We start from the raw sequence: 23,863 nt of genomic DNA on the forward strand, positions 1-23,863 counted from the left end.
TCGCTAGTATTTCATATCTGCTGAAATAAACTCTTGCCTGAAGCTGTTGTTGTAACAAACTGTCTAAAAATCAGTACTTACCAGTAGTTTGTGCACCCTTGCAGGGCAACGAACAGCGCCTGGTTGCAGTTGATTTCAACATCGACATATATGTAACTGCGAAGATGCAAATTGAAATCGCGTGGGAGGGGAGATGGGGACAATTTAAGAGCAAATAATCCACGCAAGTTGTGCGAATACGACCCTGTTTGAGGGGTGTTTTGAGTTCGAAGGGATGAAATCGTAAACCTCTCCTCCCCCGGTGTTATCAGCGTGCCCCAGCTTTGGGGAAGGGGACAGAATCGATTTGTCCGAGAGCTCGACGGCGCGTCTCAGTTATTTCAACACCTGCGATGTGGCCCAAAACAGCGTGTCTGTTGTTTAACAAGCTGTGTGCTGTATATTGCGACACGCTACATGCTGCTGTCTACAAAGATAGGGAATTATAAAGAAGTTGAGATTCTTCTGTCTGCCGCTGTTGAGTAACGTTAGGCGCATCCGACCGTGAAACGAGCGTGCCCGGGTTCAAATCCAGATGAGGTAGGCCTACAAGTTTCCGAGGTTTCCCCCATTCAATCACTTTCGCCTTTGGACTTCGGAATCATTTCGTCTTCATTAATTTAAACTTCATCTATCAAATGTATCGTGATTTGCATGCAGATACCTACTGAGCGAGCTGTAGAAGAACAGAGGACCGTTCAAGGATCACTTTTATAGAGCCTGAGTGTTGTGCAGCTGAATCGATAGATGGTAACAAATAGTGAATGATGATACCTACAGTAATGCGATCTTCAGGTCAATATAGGATGCAGCAGGGTGTAGTGCCGTGACTAGCATATAGATTGCATCGATCTGATGATCACATGACGATTTGTGGTGAGCTGATCAGTAATGCTGATCATAACTGGAGACGAAACGATTCGCAACTGAAGCGACGCCATTATCGCCACGACAGGAAAACCGCGACAATACAGGTCAAAAGGCAAGGTGATGCTTGAACTGTTTTTTGATTCAAATGGAATTGTTCACATAGAATTCATCCCACAAGGTGCAACTGAAAAACAAGACCCGATACAAGGAGATTCTTGGCCGTTTACGCGATTCAATTCGTCGTAAGCGTCCTGACCTTAGCAACCAACGGCGACTATTTTGAGGGAGGATGTGGATCTGTTTAAGTGTACACCGTGTTACGCAGCATCTTGTGAGACATCTAGATTCTTGTGGGTGCATACTCTCCAGGCATCAGTCTCAGAACTTAATGACTGTAGCACGTAGAAGGACGAAGTTTTATTCTAGAATAGTTAGAGCTGGGATGCCAGTTAGATAGAACAACGTGCTAAGTAGAGCAAGCATACAAAAGTATTTCATTGACTATGAGAAATAAGGAAGGAAACTATTGTGTGTTACAAGACAAACATATTGGCCCGTGCAGAAGTCGGTAGTTCCATGTCCTCTTGTACTGAACCAGCAAGTGTAACGAATCTTCTGAACGGGCAACTGGGGTTCACTGCAGGCCAAACTGGATGAGGATCACCAAATACGTGATTGTTGTTGATAAAATCTGAAATAATACAGTTACAAGTGTAAATAATTGACAATACTGGTCTCCCTGGGAAGAGGACACTGAAAATTTGGAGTTCATTGTTTTTTCCTTGAAACTTGAAATTTGTTGTATACTGGACAACCGTACGTATAAAATTTAAATTTGAGTATTAAGGTTTTAAAAAAAAGGGGGCCCAAATTTGGCAATTAGCCCCAATTTGTAATTATTTACAAAAATTGATATAACTCAGTTTTTTTTAAAGATATTTGAGAAATTCTTTTACCATTAGATTCACAGGAAGATTTACTATAAAATGGCTTCACTTGATTTTTAATATGCTTTACAGAAACATTATAAGTGATTTTAGAATACCATGGATTTTGAAACCACTTATTTGCATATTATTATTTTCATATTCAAATTAAACATCAAAATTATAAACAAGCAATTTTTTTTTCAATAGTCTGTTTAAGATCTGTACAAAATTTGAACTTGTATTATTGATAATTTCTGAGTTAGATCAGTTTATAGTGAACACGGTGAACAAAAAATAAATTTATGGAAAAACACATGTAAAGAGTCTCATGATATGAACTCATAGAATATGTAATGTACTTTACAAAATATAGTATACCCTTTCACACAAAAGTACACATAGCCAAATTTGTTTATCAATATTTGTTGTTTTCTTATTTACTTACTTACTTTACAAATGGCTTTTAAGGAACCCGAAGGTTCATTGCCGCTCTCACATAAGCCCGCCATCGGTCCTACCTGTGCAAGATTAATCCAGTTTCTATCATCATATCCCATCTCCCTCAAATACATTTTAATATTATCCTCCCATCTACGTCTCGGCCTCCCCAAAGGTATTTTTCCCTCCGGTCTCCCAACTAACACTCTATATGCATTTCTGGATTCTCCCATACGTGCTACATGCCCTGCCCATCGCAAACGTCTGGATTTAATGTCTCTAATATGTAAGGTGAAGAATACAATGCGTGCAGTTCTGCGTTGTGTAACTTTCTCCATTCTCCTGTAACTTTATCCCGCTTAGCCCCAAATATTTTCCTAAGCACCTTATTCTCAAACACCCTTAACCTATGTTCCTCTCTCAGAGTGAGAGTCCAAGTTTCACAACCATTCAGAACAACCGGTAATATAACTGTTTTATAAATTCTAACTTTCAGATTTTTTGACAGCTGACTAGATGATAAAAGCTTCTCAACCGAATAATAACATGCATTTCCCATATTTATTCTGCGTTTAATTTCCTCCCGAGTGTCATTTATATTTGTTACTGTTGCCCCAAGATATTTGAATTTTTCCACCCCTTCGAAGGATAAATCTCCAATTTTTATATTTCCATTTCGTACAATATTTTGATCACGAGACATAATCATATACTTTGTCTTTTCGGGATTTACTTCCAAACCGATCGCTTTCCTTGCTTGAAGTAAAATTTCCGTGTTTTCCCTAATCGTTTGTGGATTTTCTCCTAACCATATTCACGTCATCCGCATAGACAAGAAGCTGATGTAACCCGTTCAATTCCAAACCCTGCCTGTTATCCTGAACTTTCCTGTTTTCTTATTTTCGGCATATTTCTGAACAAGGTAAGATTACATTCTGACTAGCGCTAGCGCTTGAGCTCGTAACAAATTAAGGGCCGTATTCATAGACATTTTTAGCGCGGGCTTCCGGTGGATGATCAGCGAGACTAACGTTTTTCATATTCATAAACCAATGTTAGCGATATGAATAATTCGTCCCTCCTCTGGCAAAGTCGGGGCTAGTTTAGCACGCTCGTAGCGGGGCTAGCGAAATGTCTATGAATAGCACCCTAAATGTTCAGGTACTGTCCACTCTTCACGAGATGATCTCTGCGAGGGGGAATGGTCCATGCGGGGTAAGAGACGAGGGTAAGGAAAGGTACAATAACTTAGCGCGTCTGAAAGAGCAGGTAGATGAGGGGGTGGCATTGACTGGCTGGGACAAAGTTCAGTAACACGCGACCTGAAAACGTTGGTTTTGCAAACTATGCAAGCATTTTAGTTACTGTTGAGATTTTATTGTTTGATATTGGTATTGCGAATACTGTGGATAACAAGTATAGTTTATACGGGGACATCATTTTATTTTTACTTCAATTTTTATTGTACCTGCGTTTCTGATTGTACTTGATTCCTACCCTTTCACTAATGTCCTTGCTAACGTCAGCCCGGTCGCTGACAGCTAGCAGTAAAGAAAACAGTACAGAGTATATACTTGGCTCGGAAACATGACGGCCTCTCTTCTTGGAATTGGTAATCCCTCATAAACCCCCATCCTCTACTCTACCCCTGGCCGCGTGGCAGAAATACAATAGATCCCAGCATTGCCAAATCTAGTAGTCATTGCCTCTACCTGTTGGGTTTCACCCGTTCTCAGTGTCTTTTTAGACATTTGTCGACGTGTTGTCTTATACCGTTGTGCGCTTCAATATGTGTAATTTATTCCGGCCATGATTAATGAGTGTTGGAGCAGATGATCCGCAGCCAGGCCTCCTGATTCACCTGAAGATCACGACAAGAACAAATAACACCGTTGAAGAAAACAGAATATCTTATTTGCAGAGGAGCGTAGCTAAGAAAACAAAGTGTTAAAATTGTGTCTAACGTTAGAAATTCTATCCATAAAGTAATCGAAAGTTCAGGCAGTTTAATAAGTATAAATCTTAATCACTTAACATCGGACGCAACCGGCGGAGTTGGATATATGGGCATAGAAATTAAGAATTACTGTTCACCGACTAAAGAGAAAATAAACAAATTAAAACAGAATTCGGTAAGATAGACGATTTTATATATTATTTACTTCGCCGAACAGTATGTGAACAGTACGCGAAAGAGATATCGCCAACAGCAACACCGTCCTTAGCAAGCTAAATAATAACATTATTCACAGCAGTGCTTAAAAGTTTTCTAACTTACAGCAGTGAATTAAATGTTTTTAAATCCCTCTACATGACAACCAACATATTAGCAATAGTAAAATGAATATATATGAACTTCTTCGCCAATAACACAGTACAAAGAAAAGCCCTACAATTTAAAATTAAATTTACATACCAGTAATGAATAAAATATTGTATAGCACACTAGAGTAAACAGATTTTATGCGTTCGTGGAAATTATCACCCAAGGCGAAGCTGATAAAATCTAACTTTACTCTTTTGTACTATAAATTCTATAACTATTCAATGATCACAGTTTCAGAAAATTTTACCAGCGCAACATTCTTAATTAAGTATAAAATTCTGGAACTTCAATAACATGACAATTTAACACTTATTATAGAAGTCTGCATTTTTTTTGTTTATTTAGGCAAAACATGTTAGTGAAAATATAAATATAAAATGTTTTTAAAATAAGTTTGTTCATTTTTATACCAATTTTGTTTTAGTAATTATAAATTAAGGTATATTTACAAAGATAATATAGTCTTTCTGAAAATCGCAGTTTCACGGAACACAGTTTGAAAAACGTTCGCAAATCACAATGACTTCAAGAATTGGCAACTCGGCTAAGGGTTTATCCCTTGCGCGTGCCTGCAGTTAACTGGTGAAGGGGATGAGGGAAGGTCGTCATGTTTTCGTGCGAAGTATAGTCTGTTTCAGAAATATGTTGCATTTTCTATAGAAGAAAGAGCTTATATTATTGGAGTTATAAAGAAGGTGTGGTGTGTAGCATAACTGAATTTATCTGTGTGGACTGAGCACAAGTGAAGATTAGAGTTACCGAAAGTACGGTACCCTATAATATGGTACAGTACTTCACAGCATTATTTAAAGAAGAGTTTTGTTTTACTGTTAGCAGGTATGAAGGACGATGATGGAAACTGGAATTGCAATATAACCGAATGTGAACAACAGGTTTTTTTTTTAACGCTTTCCTGATTATATCATTACGGAATATTTTCGTAGAAATGTCATTAATCTGGTAGATAAATTTAGAGCAACAGAGTGTACAGAAATGAAGAAAAGTGTAAGAAGGCCAACAAAGGTGACAGAAGATGCTGTAGAAGATGCTAGAGAAAGGATGCAGCGAGGTAGTAATAAGTCGGTCAAGAAGTTAGCTGTAGAAATTGAGGTTTCTTACGGAAGTGCTCACAAAATTCTCAGGAATAAATTAGGTTAGTAATATGCTGAATAAAATAGACATTAAAGTAGACATTACATAATGAATATAACTACCTGAAGAGTTGGGTTTGTGAAAAAAAAAAAATGTTACTACTCTACTGTCTTTTGATAAAATACCGTAAATGTAATGATCAAACTGAAAATCGTAATACTGTATTTCCCTGTAACATAAATGGCTACACTACTTTTCTCTCCTCCTATAGCTAGTAAAATGATTTGTTTACATATTGCACTAGCAACTCCAAACTCCTGTAATGGAACGGGGTAACAGTGTTTCCGAGTATAGCCAGGTTAATGTTAAAAATGTTGGTAAAACTAAAGTGATGTCCCCGTATTAAAACATTGTAAGTCAGATTTTAATTTCTTAAGTTAACTTAAAGATCGTGCCGGATAGGCTGCATTACGCTTTAATTAGGCAATTATCTTAAATTAGTAATTTAGTTAGACAATGAGTTACGAAGTTGTTTAGTCAGTGAAATATTTAGTTAAGTAGTTTTAAAGCGATGTAGAGTTCTGTTTGATTTCAAGTGTCGCACATCAGTTATCATAATGTTTACAAAGCGTAAAAAAGGGGAAAACTATACATAGTGAAGCACGATAAAGTCTAGCGAATGTAATAAAGATGTGTGATGAAGAAGCAAGGCAGAAGAGATTATTGTATCCTATGATTAATGCTACAGAAAGGGCTGGTAAATACGCAAGTATTTATTTATTTTTTGTAATTTAATAGTAATTTCATTTACACTGGCTTAACAATATTCTCATAATGTCAACATTAAATTATTGAAATTTACAATAACTTCAGTTAACCAGGGGCGTGACTTCGAGAGGGGAACAAATTTATAAGTTTAGTATACATGAAGCTTTAATATTTCTTTTAAATAACATACATCATTATGCTCGTAACAATTTTAATTTCTATATATTAAAAAAATCGCAATAAATTAAATGTAAAAAAGCCTAACTATTAAGGGGTTTGAAATTCTTACCTCCAGATTAATTTTTGCCTTCAGTATTATTAGATTATGTTGTATTCTTTCACTTATTTTGCAAAGAAATGCTATAAAATAGCCATACTTCTTCTCTCTATATTTGTTTTTTTTGTACATACCTATTTATATATTGGTGGTGTGGTAGGGAAGTCCTCATGGCCTTAACTCAGCTAAATTAAGTAAATAAATAATAAATATGGAGTAAAATCGGCTTTTAATTCAAATGGCATTACATTTATTGAACAGGTGTGTCCGTAGCGACAATTGAAAGAATAAGGCGACAGTTGAAGGAAAAAAGTCAGCGAGAACTATGCAGTGTAGGTTATTTTATTATTATTATTATTATTATTATTATTATTATTATTATTATTATATTGTAAACCAAAAATATAATATTTACATTGACTGGTGTGGTATAACACTGTCACTGAATAATTGTTTTCCGTAATTAACTTAATTATAGATATTAAATGTATAATATGTAGCCTGTATGAATTAATAATCCGGATACAAAGTTAATGTTTTACTGAGGGACAATGTTTTCACTGTAGTTGATAGCGAAAGTTTACAGCACACAAACCCGGTTTTCTCGATGTTTGGTTGTGAGGTGGGGGAAAACCTTACATTCCTTGCTCGGATCTTCTCGTGAAATGTGGACAGTACCTGAGTAAGGAAAACAAACCCACGGGACGACTTCCTTTGATATCGTGTTTATTTTTTATTCTCAAAACTATTGAACATATAAAAAAATTTATATGACCAAACTTGTTCGGGTTGACTCGATCTATTACGTCTGTGAATTAATGTAATAGATTCCCTTTTACCTGTCCACAACTGTGGAGTAACGGTTAACGAGTCTGGCCGCGAAACCAGGTGGCCCGGGTTCGGTCCCCGGTCCGGGCAAGTTACCTGGTTGGGGTTTTTTCCGGGGTTTTCCCTCAACTCAATATGAGCAAATGCTGGGTAACTTTCGGTGTTGGACCCCGGACTCATTTCACCGGCACTATCACCGTCATCTCATTCAGACGCTAAATAACCTAAGCTGTTGATAAAGCGTCGTAAAATAACCTACTAAAATAAAAAAAAATCCCTTTTACCTCTGAATATAATGAAACAGTACGTTCATTTTCATGGTACTTTATTTTTTAAGGTGTCAATTTTGAAAATCCAGTATATTTATTAGAAGACCGGGAAAAGACTCGACTGTAATAGAAAATATTGAAGTTCTCCTATTTCTTCTTAGCCTCAGCTTCCTTATTACCTACGGCAATAATTTGTCCCTCACAGGCAACCATTCAACTTTGTTATTGCACACTGCGAAACTACTATTCACGTCTCTAGTACATTATTTGTCTTATGGCAGTCTATTATCATCTTAAAGATTTAAAGAACAACGAGAAAAGGTTCAGAAAAGAATTAACCAAATTTCTACATACTCATACCTTCTACACAATTGATGAATTGTTTATGCTTGTGAATTGAATTATTCTACTTAAATGACATGTACAATTTTATATAGCTCAACTAAAATATGTTTTTATATTGACTTAATCTGTTTACTATGTATTGTATTTTTTGTTTAGCATAACTGATGAATTGTATGTACTGTAAATTGAATAGTATACTGTATAGGTCAACTGATGAAATGTTTAAGCTTATAAATTGAATTAATATACTTCATATGAATTGTATAGCTTAACGAAAATAAGTTTGTAAATTGAACTAATTTGATTGTATATGTTTGTATAGTTTGGCTGATGAGTTGTATATGTTCTTAAAATGATTACTAGTCTGTGTAGCTCTACTGATGAATTGTATATAGACCTACTGTAAATTGAATGGTAATATGTATAGCTCAACTGATGAATTGTTTATGATTATAAATTGAATTAATCTACTTGATATTAATTGCACAAATTTGTATAGCTTAATGAAAGTATGCTACTTTGTATTGTATATATTTGTATAGTTTTGGCCGATGAATTGTATGTGCTTTAAATTGAATAGTAATCTATATAGCTCTACTGATATTGTTTGTGTTTGTAATTTGAAGTAGTTTGCATGATATGTATTATCAATTTCTGTATATCACAACTGGTTGAATTGTTTATGCCTTAAATTTAATTAAATTGTTTTGTATTATAATATAGCTCAACTTATGAATGATCGTTTGCGTTTGTAAATTTAATAATCTGATTGGCTATGTATTGTATACTTTTAATAGAGCCATCGATGTAGCTTAGTCGGCAGACTCGCTGGGCTGCTGAAGCTGCGTTCGGGCTTGGGTTGGATGCCCCTTTGGACTTTGGTTTCTTCGGAGGTTTCCCCAGCCGTGGGACTGAAGCCGGATGGTCTATGGCGAGTCCTTGGCATCAACCACTTTGATTTGATTACCCCCTTTGATTTGATTACCTGATTGGGTTTTTCCGAGGTTTCCCCCACCGAAAAGGCAAATGCCGGGTAATATTTTTGCGAATCCTCGGACCTCATCTCATCTCACTACATCTCGCCAAAATGTAAAAAAAAATTGTACAAAATTGTAAAAATTGTAGAAAATTACTAAATTGTAAAACTATAAAAATTTGTACAAAATTGTAATTGTAATATTGTAAAATGTTGACATGTTCCACATCTTAAAGCTTCATTGCTCATGCAAGATCTATGGAATAAAATGAATGAATGAATGGATTAATGTTCATACATGTAATCATAAATGTTGACGTTATTTTTATGGGGAATTTGAACTTTAATTAACACAAAACGCAAATAAGTTAGTACTACAGTGTAGTCTGTTGCTTTAAATCAAGAGAGCGAGATAAGGTACATAGCTAATGGATATAAAATATTCCAAAAATATCACAGGGGAATTCTTTCGGTTAAATCCCTCCTCTTGGGAACATAGCGGGGATATTGTATCGTACCACACTGCTAAAATTACCTAGGTAATACACTACAGATACGAAAATACTTGGAATCACTTGTTTGTAAATAAATGATTACGCAGACTTCCAGCGCCATGTAAAATAAACAATATCACAGTATTATTGTACGTTCGCTCGGAGAAAAACCAGGGGTTGGGGCTGAATGCAGAAGGCCACACAAGTTACTGCTGCGGTTTCCTTCCTTCCGAGCAGAGGTAAACGCCACGTAGTTGGCAGTTCTGTGACGACTTGGAGTGTACGTAGTTTGTATTATCTGTTTAGTTTTCTTAGTGTCCGATGAAGATACGTGCGAATATTCCTTTCCATAAATTTGAGAATCCACATTTTAAACATTTCACTGAAAAGTGTAGGCCTACTACATACCTGCACAAACAGCGCTCAACGAGCGCGCGCGCTCCTTGGGAGCGGGAGAGCCGTGTTTTCCGCTCGCCGAAACGGAGAGGAAGATACGTCAGAATGACATAGACTTGCTGTGGGTAGAGAGGGGGGAAACGACCACTCAGTTAGGCCTATCTAGTGAAGTGCAGTGTGTAGGCCTATTCTCAGTAACTGTTTCACGTTGCTTACCTACTGCTACAGTACAGTATGGAGGAATCTAAAAGACGGAACATAACATTTAATATTTTAACGATTTACAGCACGAACGTATTGATCTTCAATGTGACCTAAGGGCTAAAGATCGTTTGAATAATACTACTAGCCTGGTTGAGTTTTACAAGACTAAACATTAGCAATAATATCCACGACTACACAGACTGGCTGTGAAAATGATTGCTATGTTTGGCTCAACATTTATATTTGTGAGCAACTGTTTTCTATAATCAACTTTAATAAAGGCAGACATCGAACATCTGTAACTGATGTTTCATTACGATCAGTAGGCTACTGTTCCTTTCAGCTGCCAACAGCATGAAACCTCGTTTTGATGTACTGATAAATAAAAATATAACAAAATGATATTGTACATTTAAGTAGCTATAGAATTTGTATTATTTCTGTAAAATAAATATTTCTTTATTAATTAATAATAGTCCAAGATAGTTTTGCAAAGACTGAAAGGGAATTCATTTCATAAACACTCGTAATAGTACTTCCTTTTGTGTACATTTTGTACGAGGTCACCCCTTCTTCCAGTCCACCCTTATACAGAGCGCAGCTAATATCTGCATTCCGCTCATGAGCTGTGAGCCGACTCGGAGAGCGCAAACCTTGTGCAGGCCTGGTGTACTACATCGAGAAACTTGCCGACTTCAACAACCGTGCGTACACAATATTTACCTTCGTGGTACGAAGTATCTTTAAATTCTATACGATCAGCTGTTGGTGATAAAAGGATTAAGCTAAAACTAAAGAGTGTTTTTGAAAAAAAAAATCCCACATATTCGAAACTCTGTGAAGTACAATATGAACTAAATAGTGAACAGACACAAGATTATAATAAATAAAAACTATTTCAAATTCGCACCAATAGCATCGTGTGATGCCAAAAGAACATTTTCTTGTTTGAGTGACAGTCGAAACAGATTTGAAGAGTCCACTGCAAGAATGATGGATGTCATTTGGAACACATTTTGCAGGAGACGCAATTGAAAGTTTGAAATGCTTAGCGCTCAAAGCTTAACTGTGATTTTCCGAGCGTTACTGGACAATGACTATCAGTATCAATGCCATATAACTCTCTATGTACATTCCATACCTATGTCTTAAGCTATGCATTGACAGTCTTGGTTCATTTTCGACAAGAAAGTGACATCCATCATTCTTGCAGTGGACTCTTAATTTGTATTTGACAATTTACGAATGTACGCAATTGCACAATGCAACAAAATTAGTGACACTTAAGTAAACCATTCATTTTTGTTTAAGATCTGTCATTTTTTGCAAAGAAGAAAATATGTCACTTTCGTAAATTGTATTACACCTTATTTGAAGGGTTCAGAACCATAGTGGGCCAAGCGCCATCTACTAAAACCGTAGAAAACGAGGGTTAAAATGAAGTTATTACCATAATTGAATGGAAACATATAGCAAGTAATATACACGTTAAAACTAAATGATATGTCAATCTTCATTAAACTATGGTATTCATTTAACTTTAACACTTGCTTTCTCCGCTTTTAATAAATGGCGCTTGGCCCACTATGGCTCTAAACCCTTTATTTATTTTAGTCATTGACTATACCAAGCAATGTTTTGATTCAAGCATCGAAATACTGTTTACAAGTCCCTGTACCACCCTGAGTTGATGTAAACACGATTTGTATAACATGCGTTGTAGTTAACTTCACAGCTTAGGTGTCCGAACTTCCATCTCTAGTTATTAGTTATGTCAGACATCAAACCAATTTAAGAATAGGCTAACGAGATATTTTTCTAACAATTCTTGTTAACAATAATAGCCGTTTCAGGTTTCTCAATGTTTAATGGTTATATATATATCACAGATAAATATCTAAATTATCTCATTATTATTATTATTATTATTATTATTATTATTATTATTACTATAACTATTTCTTACCAATGTTTATTATTGTCACACTAACATTACTTATCCAACTTTCATTATTTACTTTCATGTTGTTTTATGGTCTAGATATTAATGTAATAACTATGTAAGCAATTGTTTTCAATTAGAATTAGAGTCTGGCTGGGCGGAAGGGAAGACCTACTGGCCTTAGCTCTGCCAGATTAAATAAATAAATAAATTATTATTATTATTATTATTATTATTATTATTATTAATGCTCACATGTCTGAGGCAGGAATTTATAAGACAGTGTCTTTATATGCTCGAATCTACTGATCGAGTTTGAAATTTTATTGTTCATCTTCTTTCGTTTAAATTCCTCCTTCATCAGTGTGACAGCTCCTAGGCAGTTGCAAAAATTAACCGTAAACAATAAAATAATTCGCAACATGACAAGGGATCATTGCGCAAAATGCGAGTCACTTTTCTATGTTATCCTTAAGTTACTGGTTTATGTGATTCTTTGTTTAAATTTTAAGGCAAGTTAGGACAATCAGTTTAAGAAACTGAAGCGAAAACTATTTACAGGAATCAGGCCTTAATTTAAAATGAAATAATTGCATTTACCTTTTGCATTAGCAAACAATCCACAGCATAAAATCCACACGCGCTGAATCTGACCTTCATCCTTTCAACCTGCTTTTCGAAGCGAACCAGCTGAAACAGAAGAGCAGCTTATTGTTGTAACAGCTTCCCTTTCGGTACGGCGTCTGGGGACAGCTACGCATAGAACACGTCTATTAGTAACTATCGAACAAACAAAAGTTGAAGCACCATTGGAAAACTGATTGTCTTTAACTCCTGTGTTATTAAGTCTGCGTTCAGAACAAGTTCTGTTTCGACGAGTTCTCACGAACATTGGAACTTCCCTAAGGCTACCGACGAATCGGTGGATAGCCGACATAATATTACTAAACATAATTTATTATTTTTCAAGTCACCTTTGTCTTTCCTTATTGTCATTTTTCCGTTTATTACATAATTATTCATTCCACTTGATTTACATCTTTTCTTCCATCCTTTGCCTTTTTTCCTTCTAGCTTTTTGTCTTCCTTTCCACTTCCTTTATTTTTCTAGGATTCTCTACAACTTTTATCATTTTTCCTATTTTTTCCCAGCCTCTTGCCTTTTTCCCTAACCTTCTGTCTTCCTCTCCAGCTTAGTTTCTCTAGAGAAAGTTTCGTTTGATACGGACTGTATTGAATAAGCAGTCGCGGACAGCCGATGAGGGGTGGTCCTCCAGCTTGGGGGTTGGCGAAGGGCTAACAACCCTTCACCGTAAAAAACAGCTTGTTACGAATCCTTCAAATAAGCCTCGGAATGGGACTGATTCTCTGGTTTGGACTTTCACTTTGAGAGAGGAACATAGGTTAAGGGTGTTTGAGAATAAGGTGCTTAGGAAAATATTTGGGGTTAAGAGGGATGAAGTTACAGGAGAATGGAGAAAGTTACACAACACAGAACTGCACGCATTGTATTCTTCACCTGACATAATTAGGAACATTAAATCCCGACGTTTGAGATGGGCAGGGCATGTAGCACGTATGGGCGAATCCAGAAATGCATATAGAGTGTTAGTTGGGAGGCCGGAGGGAAAAAGACCTTTAGGGAGGCCGAGACGTAGATGGGAAGATAATATTAAAATGAATTTAAGGGAGGTGGGATATGATGATAGAGAATGGATTAATTTTGCTCAGGATAGGGACCAATGGCGGGCTTGTGTGGGGGTGGCAATGAACCTCCGGGTTCCTTAAAAGCCAGTAAATAAGTAAGTAAGTACGGACTATACCATTTTTATTGTTGTATAATAAACTAGAAAAGTGTCATAATATTTGTCACCTATTTCTAAAATTTTGTGAAATCGGTAAAATCGTATAGAAAAGTGAAGTAAAATTAAGTGCCTAACCTGAAGTAAGTATTTTAGAAGATGATTTCTCATAAAATACGGGAATTCTATTCTTGACAATTATCCTGACATTTATATTGAGCGAAACAAATCTGAAAATGATTTTTACAAGTATTTTTATTTCTTTTTCCAAATTAATTTATTAACTTCATCACTGATCCATTATCAAATAACCACAGTAATTAAAATATCGTTAAAACAACTAAAACTCCATTTGTGTCGTTCTCAGTAACCCATTCATTACAGCAATGACGACATACTATATATGTGAAATTGTGTGCTCCATTGTGTGAAAGAGTAAACGCGTTTTGTATTACCTCTTGACTAGCACGATGGCTCATGACGCTGAAGTTCAATTGAAACAGTTGACGTGCGGTGAGCGATGCCTGGAATCAGAAATATTTTGTGATTATAGCCAGTGTAAAAGCGGAAAATTGGAAGAAATGTTTTTACTGAAATTGTTGGCTTAAAAAATACTAAAAAATATTGAAATATTGCTTCATTAGTATGCAACAGTTTTTTAGCATGCATTTAACATTTCTTATAATTAAGCTGCCTAGATAGAAAGCATAAAATAATAAAAAATACAATTCTATTCATGCATTAAAGTATTCTGATGAATTTTGATAACATTATACTTCCTATAAATTGAGTGTCACATTTTAAATGGTTCATGTGGAAATAATTTTGCTGTCTTTTGTCCCTTACAGAGAAACATTTCGCACTGTACTCGACTTAGAAGATACCTATAAATCAGAGATTAAATATATGACTCTCGGAGCAATTTCCCCTAATTACCTCCTACCGATTTAGGTGCGCGCGATGGAATTGAGGGAGGATCGCGACTTCGACATAAACAACCCCTCTCTCAGCGTCACATCAGTGTAATAGGCTGGTAAGGAGGGTGGTGATACGTCACACACGATTTCTCCTCATTTACATCCATGCTATTAAACTAAATAGCCTATGTTTCGCTCTTATTTCAGTAAAAATGAAGGAATTAATGGGGTAGTGTTATTTGATAGAGTTTTGGCTCTAGAAGGTAAGTTCCCTTCGGATATCATCGCTACAATTCGGAGACAGGCGATGTTACACGTTGTTGGACCACGTTGCCTGATACCTACAATTATAATTAGTTTTCTGCGTATTACTGTTGTAGCGTTCTGGGCTGGTATTCGTGAGGTCATGCGTTCGAACACTACTAGTGCTTTTATGTTTTGTTGTTTTTAAGAGAGAGAAAATATAATTGCTCCTGTCTCTTTTATGACTGTTTTAGTAATTAACATCAGGTTCATGAATGTATTATGCCATGACTTTATCATTATTTATTGTGACATTATGGCTCCAAATGGAAAGAAAGAAAGATTTTATTCTCAACAAAAATATCTTTCGTGGCATAAACAAAACAAACGTACTGGCGTCTGCCTTAGAAAATTCAAACAATTAAAAGTAAAAAAAAAAAAACAAACAAACAAAACAAAAAAACACGATTTAATATTTAGTCATCTTTCTCCCATCTCGATCACATCTTGCAGTCGAGTGGGCATGGAATCGACTAGTCTTTTCAAATAGCGACTGTTCTCAGCTACGGCTTCCCAGACATCCTGGACGAGCTTCCACAAATTATCAGACGTCTTGGAGGGGGATTGGGGCAATTTTTCCGCATATGTTTCTCTACTTGTGCCCCCATAGCTCAGTCTAAAGAATATCGGAATTTAGGTGTCAAGTCTCAGGTTCAAATCCTAGTCACTCCTTTTCATTTTATTGTGTTTCAGGACAGTATAATGTAATAATATAAGAAGAAACAACTAACACTAGTATTATGCAAGTGTACTATTCCAAATTTAACATTATATTTATATTATTTATATCGCTAATAACTTGAATATTAATATTAATAATAATAATAATACTACTAATAAATTATTATTATTATTATTATTATTATTATTCCATTTTGTACGATTATAACCTAACAGCACTGAAAAACAAAGAAATGTAACCCGCAAATATAAACGAGACGATAAAAGTCACCCTCGGCTCTCTTTTTACGCATGCGCCATCGGTGTAATATTTCCGCTTCCGGTGTGATGCTGGGCCTCGTTGTAAGCATAAAAATTGTTTTATTCACCGCATTCTAGATTCACCCACAGTCTAATACATACAGTCACGAAACTTCAACACTTTTTCTGCCAACATTCGCGACACTAGCGCCCAAGCGGCAGGCAAGGCACTGGTCATAGTCTCGTTCAGCCAGCATATGCTTTAAAGGGATGAGAGATATTATAATAACGTTTTAATCATGCATCGGAATAAAGGCAATGTGTGCAATGACGAAAATTGCAGTAACAAGTTTAAATCTCCGAATTTGTCGTTCTTCAGATTCCCTGAAGACCAAGAGAAAATCATTACTCAGTCGTAACCAATAATCCACGTTGAAGGTAGCCTACGTATTGTATTCTATAAAACATTTATTAGTTATGTTACCTATTTGTATGTCAGGAAGGAGAGTTTAAATAAAACCAAAGTAAATACCTGTTACAGTATATTAATTTTTTGCAGAAATCATATGTGTAAATGTGTAACCATTCCGATTTTGGATAATGCATCTTAAGTTTTTAATGCAAGTAATTCCATAATTTTTGTATTCGTCTTTTTTTTCTTTATATTTTTCAAAAGTTGAACGTTATATTGCATTCAAGTAGGGATCATGATGTTAATTTTTCAAGAATTCATGGATTATTGTAATCCTTTTGCAAAATATTCACTTCTTGAATAAATCCAGACTGTGTCGATAAATTTCTGATGTGTTGGTGTAGATTCATGTGGCAGACGTATTAAGTTCTCAATAGCCTTCTTAAATTTAATATAAAAAGCAATCTTTTCTGTAACAATTTGCATGACTGTTATTGGTGTTGATTTTATATTCCCAGTGATTATTTGAGCCGTTCAGAGCAGAAGTGGTGTAAGTCAAAATTAGGTAATGAGGTTTAAAGTAAATATTCTGTAAAATACAGCGCAAAGTAGCAATTAATATATCCTTCGTGCTATTCACTGACTACTAATAGTTTAAATAAATTCAATATTAACTGCTACTTTGCGCTGTATTATAAAGAACGTTTACTTTAACCCTCATTACTCATTTTGACTTACACCACTTCTGCTCTGAAAATAAAATTAGGCCTAGATTTTCTGAGTTAATTGAAGTCACAATTTTTTCAACAAAATTGTGTGTTCATTTATTTGTTCTCACCTACGTCATATTAACAATAAGGACATGTAAATTACGTATTATATAAGTAGGATAAGTTAAAATTAAGCTTATGTGTGAAAACTGGAAATGTAATGTAAAATGCGGTAAACTTGCCATAAACATTTAAACCATAATATCAGCACTATTTGCCACTCAAAATAATAAAGGAAATACCGGTTCTTAAGAAATGAAAAATAATGAACTTCATAAATCAATGTCTGTCATATTAAGGTTTAAATCTTCCCCTTTTTATTTTCAAGTTTACCTCAGCGGCCGAGTTTGCCCCAATTTGCGGTATGGAAAATAGTTACTTTCTCAGGAAATAGGGAGAGGAATTCACCACGCAATGTACCCTACGAGATATGCCCTTCAATTTTGAAGCTATTAATTTTGACTCTTCTCACAGGAAATATAGAGTTCCAATGATTCATAAATATATTTAGGAATGAATTTAATTAACCATCCACGTACGAACAATTATATTATTTCAAACCATGATACGTGAACAGGACCATGATTCAGTTGTAAGGAGCAGAAAGAATTACGTTTATTCCCAGCTTCTGAAACTTGTAGATTAACTGCGTGTGAAATTCTTCTAGGATTCTAAAATAAAATTAATAAGAATCATATACACTTATACTGTATAGCATAAAAATATAAAACAAATTACGCAAAACCCGTTTTCTGATATGTTATCATGTGTCGTGTGCACACTTTTAACTTGCCTGCCGCTAGAGGGCTACTGTCGCGCCAGCTGTCAAATGTTGGCATATTTTATACGTATGAGTTGCGTGACTGTAAGTATTAGACTGTGATTCACCTTCGTCACGATCATATATTATTTACATTTCGGTGATACAAGTTACGTAATTATAATAATAGTGCATTGATAGATTTCACAATTATTACTCCAGATCCTGTTATCCAAGTCAAACGTTATTTTCGTATAATTGTATTCCAGAATATTTCCTCATAAGTCTTGATAGGCTATATGTATTAAGAGTTAATTTCTGGTGGTAGTATTGATATTAAACTTGGCTAACACAATATTCCATCTACAACTTCAGAGGGGCGGCAAGAACTAGCGCTGAGGTAGTTCTGTATATTTCAACTGTAAACCAACTTACGAATCTCGTGATATGCAAATAAATATCACCAAACGTAGGTGCCAACTTCAGAGGGGCTGCAAGACACTTTGTGTCCAAATTTATAAAACCAGGGGCATCACATCCAGTAAAATTAAGAGTGATCTCAGCCTTGTTAACAATTCGAAGAGATATTCCTATGTAAATAAAGCGGCGAAACTAGCGCTGAAGTAGTTCTGGTGATTTCGGAAGTGAAAATTGTTGAATTTATAAGGGTTTCTTTTTATGTAGATACAGTTGATCGTATATGCATCATAGACAAATATATGCATGGCGTAACAAAACCCTAAACTAACCAAATCTAACCTGTCACAGATTCGTATATGCAACATGTATATAAGCGGGGAACTACTTCGGCACTAGTTTAGCCAAAAATTGAATTAATTTGTTTGAAAGATGAAGTAGGTTATAGGCCAAAGATTATTATTTGAACTCTATAGAGAGTAGTGGTTTGGTTCGACTGGAACATCTCGGAAAAAAGAAGATATATATTTTTTTATTATTACCGGTATAGACCTATATTCATTATTATTTATTATTCCACAGTTGAGTAACAAAATGGACAAGGAACCATCCAAAAGAACAAATCGAGACACCCTTAGAACAATAGCATTTTAAATATCGTGGTAAATTAGAAAACATACCACTAACTTTATGAGTTCCTGTAGGCCCTAAATGTTTTTATCCATCTAAATCACTGATAGAGGAGGTCAGCTGTCGAACATGTTAGTAAAGCAATTCACAGTGCCGCTATCTTTCCTGAATTTGAGATCGGTGAATCTTCACACATGCAACAGAGTGACTCCACTTCTCTATCCATGATCCACATTTTTGTAGTTCAGTTCAAATCTATGAACTATTGGGATCGAACAGTAATGGTCCTAAGTCTTACCAAGCGGAAATAACACAGAGCTAACAGTTAATTAACAGTGTATGGTAATTATGTAGTAATAATCGGCCAGGCCTCCATATTCCCGCAATAGAGGTCCAGGGCACCTTCGTTATCATATGTATTTTCTTTTATTAAATTTCGTTTGTATATGATTAACTTGTCATCCAGTATCCACTTTACACCCTGGATCTCTGTTGTAGTAAGATGATGGCCTGGCCGATATGACCTGTCGATGGTTTGTTTCTACACAATTATTAAAATATATGTATATACTTGGTAATGTATCTATCCTGGATCTCTATTACTGGAAGATGGCCTGGCTGGTGATTACTACTTAATTACCCAAAATTTAAAACTAACCATTATCAACACTCGTTTTTAGGTTGCTTTTTTTTTTTGTTATGATCGTCGTCGTAGGTGTGTGCTCGTTAATTGATTAGCAACGGCTATATAACTACTGATAATGGATAAATGCTTAATAAAGAAAATTGTCCCCACTGAAAGTGCAGTGAACGGGAATACAATGATAAATTGGGTTATATTAATGATAGTGAAACTAATGGCTCATCGTCGGGTGGCGATCAAAACCTTGTAATTCCAAAACTGGAAATTTTACAAGAGAAAGATATAATATTACTGATACGATATCATGTTCACGTGCTCTATTTTATGTACATGTCTTAAATGTCTGTTTAAATTCGACTGTTTACTAAATATGGTACTGCAATGTTTGCATACCACAGGCATTATTACAGAAGTTTGAAAACTAATCCATCAATCTCGAATGAAAGTAAAAGAAATCCAGTTCACAATTACTGCGGTAAATAAAACATTTTTATGCTTACAACGGGGCTCAGCGTCACACCGGAAGCGGAATTTCTTCACCGATAGCGCATGCGTAATAAAGGGAGCCGAAGGTGACTTTTATCGTCTCGTCAAATATAACAGCGCCCAAATGAAAACAAATGCAATGCGAAAATATAGAATACATTCATTTCGATGTAGATCGGAGTAAACGCAGTCGTTTTTGGACGTTGACTATTATCTTTGCAGAGGTGTGGGTGCTTTCCTTTCGTCATTTTATAGAAACTGTGTACCAGCATAGAGGTTAAATGAGGTGTCGGCTAATTATGTTTAAGTAATAGGTGATTATGAATGGTGCATAGTTATTACATTTTAACCATGCTTACTTTTTAACCGTGGTTTCGTATGTCATGGTTACTGCATTTTTAACCGACGTTGATGCACATGGTCATAAATGTTGTGTTTGAGGCTATTGTCATGGATAAATGTATAATAGAATGAGAAGCTGCGGTCAGCACCATCTTGCGGCAGGGGGCTGAAATAAGATGATCAGGGCCCAGCGTCGTAGTTTGTGAACATTAGAACTACGTGTTGGGTACATTACCCAGAGTTCTCTATTTATCCGTTCGAGATATTGCTCGAGGAGACAAGATGGCAGACAGAAATTTGTTAATAAATGAACATAAAGAGATACTACGTGTGTGTATAAACAGTGATGTTTATGGACGTTGTAAAAACAGTATTGTTGAATGTATTGTAAAGTAATAGTAATATAATAAATTGAACTATCTAAGTAGTTCTTGCAGACTTTTCCACTGTATTGTACAATAAATACCCAAAGAATACAATCTCAATTATCTAATCTTTTGCTTTATTTTTTGTCTCTGAGTAGTGTAAAATAGATCATCTCTTTTATCTTCCTGTTGGTTCCGGAAAGAATTTTCAGTAGAAGATGCTGTGAGGAATAAAAATGTAAATGTTTTATTTTAAATTGGGTTAGTTTTGAATATCGATGAGGGTGGAAGGGAATACTTTCTGCACAGTTTAACATTTTCATCATCAGGTGCGCTGCTAAATGCATAGAGTAATTACTCTATTCGCTATTTGGTGCGCTGCTAGATGTAATAACGCCCCTCCTCCGAACAGGTGGCAGCAAGATCAATTTCTACAACAGCACCTCTAGAAGATATCAGTGACCCAACTGACAATACAGAACTCATATTCCTCATACAAGCAAAGCACAGAGCACGAAAAAAATGGCAAGATACTGGTGATCCGCAGTCAAAAAGATGCTACAATAGACTGAACAAAGCCGTCCGAAATAAAACTAAACTTCATAAAATTTCTCAATTTGAATCAGTAGTAAAGGAAATATCTGAAAACCCAGATAAAATGTGGACCTTACACAAAAGATTGTTAGGAAAAACAACAAAGACATCAAACACAACAATAAAAGACGAGGCAGGACGAGTACATTATTCCCCAATAGACAAAGCAAACATTATTGCTCATTCCTTAGAAAACAGATTTAGACAGAATACCTCTCCAATCAATCAGACATTTATTGATAATACAGAATGTCAAGTTCAACAATATCTCAGCCTTTCATCAACGAATACTATTACTCCTACATCACCATCAGAGTTAAAATCTATAATTGCGGAACTCAAACGTAAGAAATCTGCAGGACCTGATAAAGTGATAACAGAAATGCTTGTTTATATTCCAAAAAAATGTTACTACATATCTCACAAAAATATACAACACTTGTCTAAAATTGCAGTATTTTCCTAAAGCCTGGAAACATGCTCACATAGTCACTTTTCCCAAACCAAGAAAAGATCCGATGATTCCAAATAATAGAAGACCGATTAGTCTACTGAACATTCAAGGAAAAATTCTAAAGAAAATTATTGCAAGAAGACTTCTACCAATTCTTCAAATTCCATCAAAAGTACATCACGAACAGTTAGGTTTCAAGAAACATCACTCAACAATTCATCAACATAAAAGAATCACAACCCATATCACAAATAACTTTCAAGCCGGCCAACATACAATAGCTACATTTCTGGATATAGCATATGCTTTTGACACAGTTTGGCACTCGGGTCTTTTATTCAAATTAATTAAACTGTCAATAGATGATAGCCTTATTCACCTAATACATATTTTCTTAACAGATAGAACTTTTCAAGTCAAAATGGATGGCACATTATCAATAATCAAGAATATCAAAGCCGGAGATCCACAGGGTTCCGTCTTAGCAGTGCATTTATATTCAGTTTATGTACATGATATTCCATTGATTGCTGAATGCAATATGGGATTATACGCAGATGACACCACCTACTTCACCAGTGACATTTCAATCAACATCGCACAACGTACTATGCAAAAACAACTAAAAATATTGGAAATGTGGCTAAGAAACTGGAGAATAAGTCAATAAAAGTAAAACTCAAGCCATCATTTTTACCAGAAGAAAGCCAAAAATACCAGATCACCTCAATCTCTTCTCCGAAGATATCTACTATAAACAATCTGTAAAATACCTCGGCGTCACACTTGATAAACAACTTCGATTTCATCACCATGTTGAAGCAGCTCGTAACAAAGCATTATCCAGATTCATTCATCTATATCCATTGTCGAAGTCACCTTACATTAGACTTCCCTTGAAAAAAATCCTTTACACTTCTGTTATAAGATCTCAAATGACCTATGCCTGCGAAATCTGGAGCAATGCAAAATTCCAAATTATCAGACGTCTTCATGCTATACAGAGAAAAGTATCCCTAACTATCACTGGTGCAGACTATAGAACCACCAATAAACAACAACAAGACATGCTTGAAATAGAATCATTCTACGACATTATACAGAAATTTACAGAAAACTTTCATAAGGACTTGCTGTACCACCCCAATCCTCTGATAAGAGCCCTGGCAACAAGAGTATAAAGTAACAACTACCGTCAAGATCGGTCACCTCAATTAAAAATAAAATGTTACTGCATGTTAACATCTCTGTTAAAGTAAAAGCCTTTTAAGGCTGACACTTATGTACCATACATGTTCCTGTTAAAAAGAAAAGCACCTCTAGTATGTGTTACGGGAAACTCAGTAAGTTTCGCATCCTATTATATACTCATCCATTCTATTGTATTATATGAGAAACCTGAGTGATAGGCTATATTGTCTCGATCTGGAAAAGCTTAGTTTTTAGAGACCTGAGCACTTACCTCAGTAGACACAGTCTCGCTGCGGTAGCAGAGGTGTAACAGCCGCATAATTCTTAACACAGCCGTCATGATCAGCGGCACGCAGTAGAATGAGCCGCGGGAACGCGAGCCCACCAGGAACTCGACCATCACGTTGTACACCGCTATGATGAGGATGACGAGCGACGAAGAGGTAACAACCAGCATCTGGAGCCCATAGCAGTAATTTACGTCCTCGCATAACGCGTGGATTTGCTCATGAAGTTGCCGAAGTCTGCACAGGGTATCGCCATTCCACGTAATCCTCCCATCGCCGACGTGTTGGAATGACGGCAGAGCTTCTAATATCAGAACATCGTGTGAGAATAGACTGCGCTCGTGGACAACTGTTGTGATAGGGTCCCTAATTTCCGC

General features: G+C 35.7%; 1 protein-coding gene across 1 annotated transcript; it reads right to left on the reverse strand.

Moving 5' to 3' along the window:
• Positions 1-1,443: 1,443 nt before the first annotated feature.
• On the reverse strand, positions 1,444-23,863 carry LOC138711617 (putative gustatory receptor 28b). Its single transcript, XM_069842752.1, has 4 exons — positions 23,471-23,863; positions 14,450-14,518; positions 12,794-12,883; positions 1,444-1,600 (listed from the first exon to the last, which is right to left on the reverse strand). Exons 1-4 carry the CDS (start codon positions 23,654-23,656, stop codon positions 1,544-1,546), a joined length of 402 nt encoding a protein of 133 aa, XP_069698853.1. The 5' UTR covers positions 23,657-23,863; the 3' UTR covers positions 1,444-1,543.

This window comes from Periplaneta americana, chromosome 13, assembly GCF_040183065.1.
Source record: "Periplaneta americana isolate PAMFEO1 chromosome 13, P.americana_PAMFEO1_priV1, whole genome shotgun sequence".
Lineage (NCBI taxonomy): Eukaryota > Metazoa > Arthropoda > Insecta > Blattodea > Blattidae > Periplaneta > Periplaneta americana.

What these genes read in the sequence shown, in the direction of transcription:
- LOC138711617 (XM_069842752.1), bottom strand. Translation starts at nt 23,656, where the DNA reads ATGCTGGTTGTTACCTCTTCGTCGCTCGTCATCCTCATCATAGCGGTG. An exon ending in GCGAGACTGTGTCTACTGAG is followed by an intron (nt 14,519 to 23,470) that starts GTAAGTGCTCAG and finishes TTCTGATTCCAG; the next exon opens with GCATCGCTCACCGCACGTCA. An exon ending in ATTGTTTGCTAATGCAAAAG is followed by an intron (nt 1,601 to 12,793) that starts GTAAATGCAATT and finishes GTATTATTTCAG; the next exon opens with ATTTTATCAACAACAATCAC.